Genomic DNA, 12,891 nt, shown 5'->3' on the forward strand with positions numbered 1-12,891 from the left:
GTAAATGGGGAGAAACTGTTTCCCCCGGTAGGAGGTTTGGGGACCAGATTTAAGATAATTGGCAAAAATGTCAGGGGGAATGAGGAGAAACGTTTTTAATCAGCGAGTTATGATGATCTGGAATGCATTGCCTGAAAGGTTTGTGGACGCAGATTTAACAGTACTTTCACAAGGGAATTGGTACATATTTAAAAAGGAAACATTTGCAAGGCAGCTGGGAAGGAGTAGGGAAGTGGGACCAAATGATAACTCTTTGAGAGCCGGCCTAGACATGATGAGAGAATGGCCTACTACTGTGCTGTATTTTTAAAAATTCATTCATGGGATGTGGCCATCGCTGGTAAGGCCGGCATTTATTGCCCATCTTTAATTGCCCTCGAGAAGGTGGTGATGAGTCACCTTCTTGAACCCTGCAGTTGTGTGGTGAAGGAGCTCCCACAGTGCTGTCACGGAGGGAGTTCCAAGATCTTGACCCAACGACGATGAAGGAACAGCGATATACGTCCAAGTCAGGATGGTGTGTAGATTGGAGGGTTAACGTGGAGATGCTCCCATGCGCCCGCTGCCCTTGCCCTTCCAGGTGGTAGAGTTTGCGGGTTTGGGAGGTGCTGTCAAAGAAGCCTTGGCGAGTTGCTGCAGTGCATCTTGTAGATAAGAACATAACAACATAAGAAATAGGAACAGGAGTAGGCCATATGGCCCCTCGAGCCTGCTCTGCCATTCAATAAGATCATGGCTGATCCGATCATGGACTCAGCTCCACTTCCCCACCCGTTCCCCATAACCCCTTATTCCCTTATCGTTTAAGAAACTGTCTATTTCTGTCTTAAATTTATTCAATGTCCCAGCTTCCACAGCTCTCTGAGGCAGCAAATTCCACAGATTTACAACCCTCTGAGAGAAGAAATTCCTCGTCATCTCTGTTTTAAATGGGCGGCCCCTTATTCTAAGATCATGCCCTCTAGTTCTAGTCTCCCCCATCAGTGGAAACATCCTCTCTGCATCCACCTTGTCAAGCTCCCTCATAATCTTATACGTTTCGATAAGATCACCTCTCATTCTTCTGAATTCCAATGAGTAGAGGCCCAACCTACTCAACCTTTCCTCATAAGTCAACCCCCTCATCCCCAGAATCAACCTTGTGAACCTTCTCTGAACTGCCTCCAAAGCAAGTATATCCTTTCGTAAATATGGAAACCAAAACTGCACGCAGTATTCCAGGTGTGGCCTCACCAATACCTTGTATAGCTGCAGCAAGACTTCCCTGCTTTTATACTCCATCCCCTTTGCAATAAAGGCCAAGATACACACTGCATCCACGGTGTGCCAGTGGTGGAGGGAGTGAATGTTTAAGGTGGTGGATGGGGTGCCAATCAAGCGGGCTGCTTTATCCTGGAAGATGTCGAGCTTCTTGAGTGTTGTTGGAGCTGCACTCAGCAGGCAAATGGAGATTATTCCATCGCACTCCTGACTTGTGCCTAGTAGATGGAGGAAAGGCTTTCGGAAGTCAGGAGGTGAGACACTTGCCGCAGAATACCCACCCTCTGACCTGCTCTATTTGCCACAGTATTTATGTGGCTGGTCCAGTTAAGTTTCTGGTCAATGGTGTCCCCCAGGATGTTGATGGTGGGGGATTTGGCGATGGTAATGCCATTAAATGTCAAAGGGAGATGGTGAGTGTTATGTATGCAATAAAGGTTCAAACTGAGTAGTGTTTAACTAAGCAAGGTACAACCTTGGCTCTGCTTTATTTAGGCCCAAAGTGCCTGACTCACAAAATGGCTGGCCTTTTATACCAGAGCAGCACCATGTGCGTGCTGCTCAGTGGCCTCCAACAATGACGCCATCTGGTGGCTACAAACAGAATGTACATACATGACAATACCCTCCTCTGAGATCTTATCACAGTCTTTCACAGGTTGAGACGGTCCGGTGCTTTATACTCCCAGGTTGACCGTCTCAGTTCGATCCTGGCCTTAGGTGAATGTGCGGAGTCTGTTGTGGTTGGATGTTTGACTTGTTGCGGGTGGCAGTGGCCATGTCAGGAATTGCAAGTCCATTTTTATTGATGGAAAGTCTGTGATGGAAATGCCGGGTTCACTGATGACCCTTGAGTCCACTGAAGGCTGCTGGTAGATTGGTTGGTCGTCGACGGTTTCTTCGTCCGACTGCTCTGGCTCGTCTGTGTGCCTCAGCTTTGTTTGATCCATGTATTTCTTGCAAGTTTGCCCATTCTTGAGCTTAATAACAAATACTCTGTTGCCCTTCTTGGCCATGACTGTACCAGCGATCCATTTGGGACCCTGACCATAATTCAACACATACACTGGATCATTAACAGAAATTTCGCGTGACACAGTTGCGCGATCGTGGTACCCTTGTTGACTCTATCTTCTGTATTTAACATGATTACTTAAATCCGGGTGTACAAGAGATAACTTGGTCTTAAGACCTCTTTTCATCATTAGTTCAGCAGACGAGACCCCTGTGTGTGTGTGGGGTCTTGTCCATAATTCAGCAGTATGCAAGACAAATGGGTCTGCAGTGTTCCTTGGGTTACTCTCCTCATGCTTTGCTTGATAATTTGGATTGCACGTTCTGCTTGCCTGTTGGATGCTGACCTTACATGTTTTATGCCATTAAGTTTTATAAACTCCTGAAACTCCTGACTGGTGAAGCACGACCCATTGTCGCTCACCACTATGTCAGGCAGACCATGTGTCGCGAACATGACACTGAGATTCTCTATGGCTGCTGTGAACGTACTGGATGACATGATTGTGCATTGTATCCACTTCGAATAAGCATCCACCACCACTAAAAATATCTTGCCCAGGAAAGGACCTGCAAAATCTACATGGATCCTGGACCAAGGTTTGGTCCACAGACTCAGCGGCGATTCCGCTGGTGCTTTGCTGAGCTGCATGCAGATGTTGCACTGATGCACGCATGCTTCCAGCTCAGAATCAATTCCTGGCCACCATACATGGTACCTGGCGATGGCCTTCATCATCACTATACCAGGATGTGTGCTGTGTAACTCACGCACAAACTTCTCTCTCCCTTTCTTAGGCATTGCATCTCGATTGCCCCACAATATCCAATCTGCTTGAATAGACAGTTCGTCCTTGCGACGAATGTACGGTTTGGTCTCCTTGCACATTTGCTTAGTTATGCTTAGTTGAGGATGCGACCCTTTACCACCGATAATATCGGGTCCTGGTTGGTCCAGGTCTTAACTTGTTGAGCCGTGACAGGGGTGCCTTCACTCTCAAAAGCATCCATGATTAACATTAAATCTGCCGGTTGTGGCGTTTCCACCTCCAGTGTGGGCAACGGCAACCGGCTCAAAGCATCGGCACAATTCTCTGTGCCAAGTCTGTGGCGAAACACATAATCATAGGCAGATAATGTCAATGCCCATCTTTAGATACGGGATGAAGCATTGATGTTGATACCTTTGCTCTCGGAAAACAACGAAATGAGCGGCTTGTGAGCGGTCTCTAATTCGAACCTCAGACTGAACAGGTATTGATGCATCTTTTTAACACCATACACACAGGCTAATGCCTCTTTTTCTACCATACTGTAGGCTCTTTCTGTTTTAGACAAACATTTGGATGCATACGCAACAGGTTGAAGTTTCCCATACTCATTGGCTTGTTGTAACACACAACCAATTCCATATGACGATGCGTCACAGGCCAAAACTAAATGTTTACATGGGTCATAATGTACCAGCAGCTTGTTCGAGCAAAGCAGATTGGTGGCTTTCTCGAAAGCTCTGGCTTGCGATGCGCCCCACACCCAGCTGTTGCCTTTTCTCAATAGCATGTGCAGTGGTTCAATTTAGGTAGGAAGTTACCAAAGTAGTTGAGTAGACCCAGGAACAAATGCAGCTCCGTCACATTCTGTGGCTTGGGTGCATTCTTGATGGCCTTGGTTTTCACGTCAGTAGGTCTAATGCCATCAACGGCGATTTTCCTCCCGAAGAATTCGACCTCCGGTGCCATGAAGAGTCACTTCGATCATTTAAGTCTGAGTCCCACTCTGTCCAAACACAGTCGAACCTCTTCCAGGTTGGTCAGATGTTCCTTGAAGTCATGACCGGTGATCAGGATGTCATCTTGGAACACGACAGTTCTGGGAACGGATTTCAGTAGACTTTCCATGTTCCTCTGGAATATTGCTTCAGCCGAGCGAATTCCAAACGGGCACCTGTGGTAAATAAACAGTCCTTTGTGCGTGTTAATGCACGTAAGTCTCTTTGAAGTCTCGAGCAACTCCTGCGTCATATATGCCGACATCAAGTTCAGTTCAGTTTCAGCCTTGTAGTCTCCACAGATTCTGACTGTGCCATCACATTTCAGCACAGGAACAATGGGGCTGTCCTATTCATTAAATTCGACCGATGATATGTGTTGTGTATCTGTAAACATGCACTCCCATGTTCCGCCACCAAGGAGCTCATCCCCTGAAGTCCCAAGGGATCCCAGCATCCCTTGGGAGCACTGTATATAAGCCGGCCCCTAAGGCCTGTTCCTCACTCTGGAGTGTCTTATTAAAGACTGAGGTCACTGTTACTTAACCTCCCTATGTGCAGCCTCATCTGTGTTAGGAACACAATAATTGGCGACGAGAATACGAATCCAACGCAAAGATGCAGCAAACTGTGGGCATCCTGGAGAAGTTCTCGGAGGGTGAGGACTGGGAAGTCTATGTCGAACGGCTAGACTAGTACTTTGTAGCCAACGAGCTGGACGGAGACTGCCCTGAACAACCCACAGCAGACACCACCTTTTTCGAGCCCACAACACACACCCAAAGAATCAACGACACCACGCCGGACCAGGAAATCAAACCCATCACACCCAACAGCCCAGCAAGGCCAGGCTCACCTAGCAGCCCTGCAGAGCCAACAACATGCCAGCCCAGCGAGGGCACAGCCAACAGACATTTGTACCGAGGCGGTCCACCAGGGAAAGAAAGGCTCCCGACCGCCTCACCTTGTAAATAGTTTTCACTTTGACTTTGGTGGGGTAGTGATGTTGTGTATCTGTAAAGCATGCACTCCCATGTTCCACCGCCAGGGAGCTCATCCCCTGAAGTCCCAAGGGATCCCAGCATCCCTTAGGAGCACTGTATATAAGCCGGCCCCTAAGGCCTGTTCCTCACTCTGGAGTGTCTTATTAAAGACTGAGGTCACTGTTACTTTAACCTCCCTGTGTGCGGCCTCATCTGTGTTAGGAACACAATTATATGATCTCTTTTCGCTGGAGTCTGTCCAGTTCAATTTCGACCTTCTTCCTCATCATATACGGCACTGCTCGAGCTTTTTGATGGATGGGTCTTGCATCTGAGTCCACGTGGATGTCACCTTGGCTCCTGTGAAGTTGCTGATACCCGGTTCGAACAGCGAGAGGAACTTGCTCAATACTTGGGCGCATGTACCTTCCTCCAACGACAACGCCTTTATGTAGTTCCAGTCGCATCTGATTTTCTCCAACAGCTTCTGCTGACCAGCGTTGGGCCATTGCCTGGAACAATCCACAGCGATTACTCGTGAACCGCACCATTATACGACACATTCATTTGTGCACTGCCAATCACCTTTATCAGTTCTTTGGTGTACGTGCGCAGCTTGGTGTTAACAGGGCTCAGCCTGGGCCTCACAGTCTTAGTATCCCACAGCTTATTAAATGCCCTCTCGTTCATGATCGATTGACTCGCCCCTGTGTCCAGTTCCATCGATACCGGTATCCCGTTAAACTTCACATTAATCAAAATTGTTTTACGCTTGGTTATGAAATCCATACACTTCCTCCTCTGGCATCTCGGATTGCGTATCCGGATCCGCGCTAGTCTGACTCTCATCCTCCACGTGGTGTGTCGCAGCACGCTTGCTCATCTGCGGACACTTGCGCTGGAGATGCCCCACTCTCAGACAGCCTTTACAACTATATTGTTTAAATCGGCACTGCTGGTGCCGATGATTTCCCCACAATGCCAACACGGAGAAATCGGATACATTCCCGCTGGAGGACTTTGGGCAGCCATAGGCCCTGCCATGTGCCGCTCTGCCAGACGGCGAATCAATCGCATTTACAGTACTTGCTGAGGTTCGGTTCTTCACCGCTATTTGCTTTAGACTCCTATCCGTCGTCACACATGATTGAGCGATCTGGATGGCCCATTTTAAATCCAACTCCTCCACCGCCAGAAGTTTGCGCTGGATCACCTCGTGGTTGATACCGATAACAAAGAAGTCCCACAGCATGTCTGACAACACCGTCCCGAACTTACACGGTCCCGCTAGAAGTCTCAGGTCTGCAACAAATTCTGCCGTGCTCTGGCCCTCCGATCGAACGTGTATATTTAAAACCTGTATCTCGAGATGATGATGCTGTCGTCTGGCTTGAGGTGCTCCCGTACCAATGTACACAACTCCTCGTACGTTTTCTCTGTTGGATCACTAGGCATGAGTAGATTCTTTATCAGACCATAGATCTTTGAACACGGCCTGGCGCCAATCTGCATCATCGACCCCCTTCATTTTGTTGGCCACGAAGTACTGGTTCAAACGGCTCACAAAGTCGGCCCAATCTTCTCCCTCCACAAATCGCTCTAAAAATCCAATCGTGCTCATTTTGCAAACAAAGGTTCTTGTATTCTCGTCACCAAATGTTATGTCTGCAATAAAGGTTCAAACTGAGTACTGTTTAACTACGCAAGGTACAACCTTGGCTCTGCTTTATTTAGGCCCAAAGTGCCTGACTCACAAAATGGCTGGCCTTTTATACCAGAGCAGCACCATGTGCGTGCTGCTCAGTGGCCTCCAACAATGACACCATCTGGTGGCTACAAACAGCATGTACATACATGACAGTGAGACTCTCGCTTATTGGAGATAGCCATTGCCTGGCACTTGTGTGGTGCGAATGTCACTTGCCACATATCAGCCCAAGCCTGAATGTTGTGCAGGTCCTGCTGCATGCGGGCATGGACTGCTTCATTTTCTGTGGAGTTTGGAGTAGCACTGAATTCTGTGCAATCATCAGTGAACATCCTCACTTCTGACCTTATGATGGCAAGAAGATCATTGATGAAGCAGCTGAAGATGGTTGGACCTAGGACACGACCCTGAGGAACTCCTGCAGTGATATCTTGGGGCTGTGATGATTGACCTCCAACCACCACTATAATATAGTTCCAGCTAGTGGACTACTGTGGTAATGCAGCCATTGCTGTAAATACAGTAATGGCATCAGGTGGCAGGTCACCTGACAAGTTCCTGGAGTTTACAGCCATCTTGGAGTCTGTGTGTTTGTGAGGTCATAAGGAAAATATCACTTTGGTGATGAGGATAGGATAATCAGATTCCCAGCTGAAATTTTTGTTGGTGGATGATTCCAGCCAAACAACAGAGAGACGAGAGTGGTCCTTTGTTTGCAGAACAGCTAAAATCCAAGGTAAATTACAAGCACACTTGGCTGAACTGACAGAGTCCAGATGGCTGCGCCTATGGGAATAATTAGGCGTTGGGTGATTTCTATCATGACCGTGAAACTTTCAGCGCATATGTGGAGCGGCTAGAAATGTTTTTCACCGCGAATAGTATCATCGAAGTCCCCGATGATTAAAACCATAACCGGGGGGTGATGGAAAGAAAACAGGCTATTTTCCTGACTGAAGTAGGCCCTGAGGTGTTTGTGAGGTCGTAAGGAAAATATCATACCCACAACCATCTGCCTTTGTGCTGGGTATGACTCCAGTCAGTGAAGAGTTTTCCGCACGATTCCTATTGACTTCAGTTTTACTAGGGCTCCTTGGTGCCACACTCGGTCAAATGCTGCCTTGATGTCAAGGGCAGTCACTCTCACCTCACCTCTGGAATTCAGCTCTTTTGTCCATGTTTGGACCAAGGCTGTAATGAAGTCTGGAGCTGAGTGGTCCTGGCCTAATCCAAACTGGGCATCGATGTGCAGGCTATTGGTGAGTAAATGCCGCTTGATAGCACTGCCGACGACACCTTCCATCACTTTGCTGATCATTGAGAATGGACTGATGGGGGCGGTAATTGGCCGGATTTGATTTGTCTACTTTTGGCGGACAGGACATGCCTGGGCAGTTTTCCACATTGTCGGATGATGCCAGTGTTGTAGCTGTACTGGAACAGCTTGGCTAGTTCTGGAGCACAAGTCTTCAGCGTGACAGCCGGGATGTTGTTGGGGCCCATAGCCTTTGCTGTATCCAGTGTGCTCAGCTGTTTATTGATATCACATGGAGTGAATCAAATTGGCTGAGGACTGGCTTCTGTGATAGTGGGGACCTCAGGATGGGGCCGATATGGATTATTCACTCGGCACTTCTGGCTGAAGATGGTTGCAAACGATTCAGCCTTGTCTTTTGCACTCACATGCTGAGCTCCACCATCATTGAGGATGGGGATATTCACGGACCCTCTTCCTCCTGTTAGTTGTTTAATTGTCCACCAGCATTGATGACTGGATGTGGCAGGACTGCAGAGCTCTGATCTGATCCGTTGGTTGTGGGATCGCTTAACCCTGTCCATAGCATGCCTCTTCTGCTGTTTAGCATGCAAGTAGTCCTGTGTTGCAGATTCCCCAGCTTGGCACCTCATTTTAGGTACATCTGGTGCTGCTCCTGGCATGCTCTTCTACACTCTTTATTGAACTAAGGTTAGTCCACTGGCAGAGCGAGGGATATGCCGGGCCATGAGGTTACAGATTGTGGTGGATTACAATTCTGCAGCTGCTGATGGCCCTCAGCGCCTCATGGATGGCTAGTTTTGAGCTGCTAGATCTGTTCTGAATCTACCTCATTTTACGTGGTGCTAGTGCCACACAACATGATGGAGGGTGTCCTCAGTGTGAAGACAGGACTTGGTCTCCACAAGGACTGTGCGGTGGTCATTGCTACCAATGCTGAAAGGCATGATTCTGTGAGTATGACTATGTCAAGTTATTGCTTGACTAATCTGTGGGACAGCTCTCCCAATTTTGACACGACCCCAGATGTTAATGAGGAGGACTTTGCAGGGTCAACTGTGCAGTGTGTGCCGTTGCCATGTCCGAAGCCTGGTCTGTCTGTCTGTTTTCTTTCCTTGTAGAGTTTTTATTTTACAACTGAAGGTAGTTTCAGAGGGCAGTTATGAATGGGTCTGGAGCCACATATAGGCCAGATCAGGTAAGGACAGCAGATTTCCTTCTCTAAAGGACATCAGTGAAATAGATGGGTTTTTACTACAATCTGATAGTTTCATAGTCACCATTACTGATACTAGCTTTTTATTCCAGATGTATTTAATGAACTGAATTTAAATTCCCCCAGCTGCTGCTCACGTCTCTGGATCATCAGTTCAGGCCTCTGGTTTACTAGTCCAGTAACATGACCACTATGCTACCTTTCCCAGGTAGCTATAAAGCTATGACAGCTGGTCCAACATGTGCCTTAACTATGAGCACAGAAAAGTTCACCTAGTGTGCCAGCAAGGACTGTTCTAATTCCTGTGGCCTCTTGAAGTATGTTTGCCAATTTAGAGTCCTTTTACATCACCTTGTAGGGGGATGTGATCGGGGCCCAGGGGAGGCGTGAGTTCGGGGCCAGGCGCCCAGGGACAGCACGGGCCCAGCCCACACTGTGATACGTGTGCGCACTGGGTCCGTGCAGCAGAGCAGGTCTCCAGTTGTCTTAGGTAATCCTTGCCACTGGACCAAGACCTAGCTCTGTCAAGCCCGTGTGGTGGCTGGTGTGCAACGGCCACCACCTGTTAAAAAAATCCACGCACAGGCACCTTCCACCCTTGAGGATGTAGTTTGGGTTTTTCTTTCGAAACACCTGTGAACTCATCCTTTTTTTTGGTGTGGAAGCAAGTCATCCTCGTTTCGAGGGATGGCCTATGATGATGACATCAACTTGATGACAGTTTTGTGCTGTGGGCCCACATTTGCTAGGAAGTGGATTGAATCTACCCAAAGTTATTTTGTATAGGACCCGCACTGTCAGCAGAGAGAGGAGTGCCATCTGCCTGAGCTGGATTCAAAATTCTCAAAGGCATTAAGTACATTGCTTTACCCACTGAATGTATTTTTACTCCATCTATTCAATGTCAATTCTTTGTTTGGTGACAGATGCTAACTTTCCTGTGTATTGCTGCATTTGATGTGGCCATGAAGAATGGGCCAAGAGGTGCTTCTCATGCCTGAATTTTCACCTCTTCTCTGTACAGCAGCAGATACCCTCTGCTCAGTAATTGTACACATATCAATTATGATAAGTTATAGCAACCTTAGCGACAGTTCCCATGTTGGGAAACTTTATGATTTTTTTCGTAGGAGATATTTTAGATGATGCAATCCCTTTTAATCAGCTCACAGCTCGGTCAGTGGAGTGGCCGTGTTTCATGGAGTGAGAGCAGGAAGAGGAAAGTCTGGCTATTAGTAAGCTTTTGCCCACTTGAACTATGCCTTCTGCAGAATGGTCAGAGAGTAAAATTGACAGCTCGCGAGAAGATGTGACCAAAACTGCTAAAAATCTACTTTCAGAGAGAAGGGTGAGACAAAGTGTGCCACTCTAGGACCAAAGGAGGATAGGAACAGGAGCAGGCCATTCAGCCCCTTTAGTCTGTTCCGCCATTCAAGGAGATCTTGACTGTTCTACATCTGAACTCCATCTATCCACTTTGGTAATGTAACCCTTGATACCCTTACTTAACAAAAATCTACCAATCTCAGTTTTGAAATTTTCAATTGACCCAGTCTCAACAGCCTTTTTGGGGAGAGTTTTCCAGATTTCAACTACCCTTTGTGTGCAGAAGTGCTTCTTGGCATCATCACTGAATGACCTAGCTGTAATTTTAAGGTTATGCCCCCTGTTTGAAGAGGACCTGGAATGGACTGTGCCATTGCCAGAAAGGCCAAAGCTGTACATCTATAAAATACTGTGGATGCTGGAATCTGAAATAACAACAGAAAATGCTGGAAATTTCAGCAGGTCAGGCAGCATCAATAGAGAGAAAGAGAGTTAACGTTTCAGTTCGATGGCCCTTCGTCACAGACCTGAAACGTTGGGGTAGAAATTGCCCTCCGCCTGAAACTGGGCACACCCTCAGTTTTTTAATGTTTTTCTCCACCGCCGCTTATAGAAAAGGGCAAGTTCAGCCCCGTTAACTCTGTTTCTCTCCACAGATCTGCTGAGAATTCCAGCATTTTTTGTTTTTACATGAGCATTTATAATTCTTTGTTTATCACAGTTGACTTAATTTCTATTAGTTGAGAAGTATCCCATTGGAAGGGGAGCAGCACTAATAAAGAACAGGCATCCTGACCAAACTAAAAGTGTGTGCCAATAGCATTTTTAAATGACAATTTGAAATATGTACTTCAGTAATGTCAGTGTTCCATATCAATCTGATGGTTTCTTAACAATTAGTACCTGGCAACGTATCAATTAGGCAGAACTGTTTGGAACTGGATTGGAGTCTGACAGCTTGCAAGTTGGAGTTTGTAAGCTAGGAGAAGCTGCTTTTTGTACAGTTGTTTTTAGCCTGATTAAATCTATTTATTTAGGAACATAGGAACAGGAGCAGGCCATTTAGCCCCTTGAGTCTGTTCCGCCATTCAATGAGATCATGGCTGATCTATGACCTAACTCCATATCCTTTAATACCTATGGTTAAAAAAAAATCTAAAAAATATATTCAGTATTGGATTTTAATGAATGCTAAAACATATTCAATATAAGAATTATACAAAGGGAAAGTAATGAAAAGAAAAGGGGGATTAGTCGCATTGTACTTACATTGGGCTCAATTTTCCCCAATGCTGTCTTTTGGCATATTGCCAGAGTTACGCCCGATTTCCTTGGCCCCAATTACTCCCTCTGCAAAAAAGTGGCAAGTTTCCCCGATCTATTTTTTGAAATTGGCGCCATGCAGCCTGTTCTGTAGCCTCAGGGGGTGGAGCCTAATGTCTGCGCCGAAAAATTGATGTTGCCCTTTCTGTGCATGTGCGGGATGGGGGGGGTGGGAAAAGGACATTTTTGACATGATTACTATGGGCACGCATGCCCAGTACAACTCCCGGTCTGCAATCGACCATTTTTAAAGAGCCAGTTGTGTGTGAGAAATGTAATTCTCATTGGAAAAATCGGAGCTGTAGTACAAGATACAAGATACAACACGGCACAAGGACCAAGAATTTCTTACAGGTTGATGTGGAGCCACTAGTTACTGTGATTGAGACAAAATCCCTCATCCTCTAGTCATAAATCTTCAAAGCATTGGAAATGGATTGTGACTAAAATCACATGGTTGTGTGTTTAGCATTGTTGCGTTTGTTTTTTATTGCGTGTGTGTGCATCTCTCAGGCTTTGTGCACTTGTCTTATTCCCATTGTTGTGTCCCACTCTCCTAGCACTCTAGCTAAATAAACACAAACAATTCGTAGGATACAGAAGGCAGAATACTCACTTTGCACAGTCATACAGGTCACAGCAATAGCAAGTGTTACTCCGCACTTTCAGACTGCATGATTCCGTGAGGCTCTGGCAAGGCACCTGCTCCGAATAGTAAAACAAGGATGTGTAAAACGACTGCTATACGTTTGGTAATAGAAACACTGAAAATAAATAGTGTTGATAAGCATCGTAAACATTATAGGAATACGGGTGGGAACAAAGAATGTTAAATATCATAGCCAGAACAATACCGCTGTGTGCCTCTGACAGTTGGAGTTACTCACAGCCCAGCTCTGACAATGCCCACTACTGCTCACCTACTTGTGCAAGTGTGTACTGCTATTAGAAATCACGTTAGACCAGCTGACACTATACCCCGATTTTAATTTGTGACGTGAATCGCCAATGCAGGCT

The 12,891-nt window shown here is 46.6% G+C and overlaps 1 protein-coding gene across 1 annotated transcript in view; it reads right to left on the minus strand.

Annotated features, from left to right (window-relative positions):
- LOC139265468 (transmembrane protein 255B) overlaps nucleotides 1–12,891 on the minus strand; it is a 113,322-nt gene that overhangs the window by 19,394 nt on the left and 81,037 nt on the right. The window contains exon 6 of the mRNA XM_070882485.1: nucleotides 12,491–12,576. Within this exon, the coding sequence (XP_070738586.1) occupies nucleotides 12,491–12,576 (86 nt within the window). The remainder of the gene's footprint in view (nucleotides 1–12,490; nucleotides 12,577–12,891) is intronic.

The sequence above is a fragment of the Pristiophorus japonicus genome, chromosome 6 (assembly GCF_044704955.1).
Source record: "Pristiophorus japonicus isolate sPriJap1 chromosome 6, sPriJap1.hap1, whole genome shotgun sequence".
Lineage (NCBI taxonomy): Eukaryota > Metazoa > Chordata > Chondrichthyes > Pristiophoridae > Pristiophorus > Pristiophorus japonicus.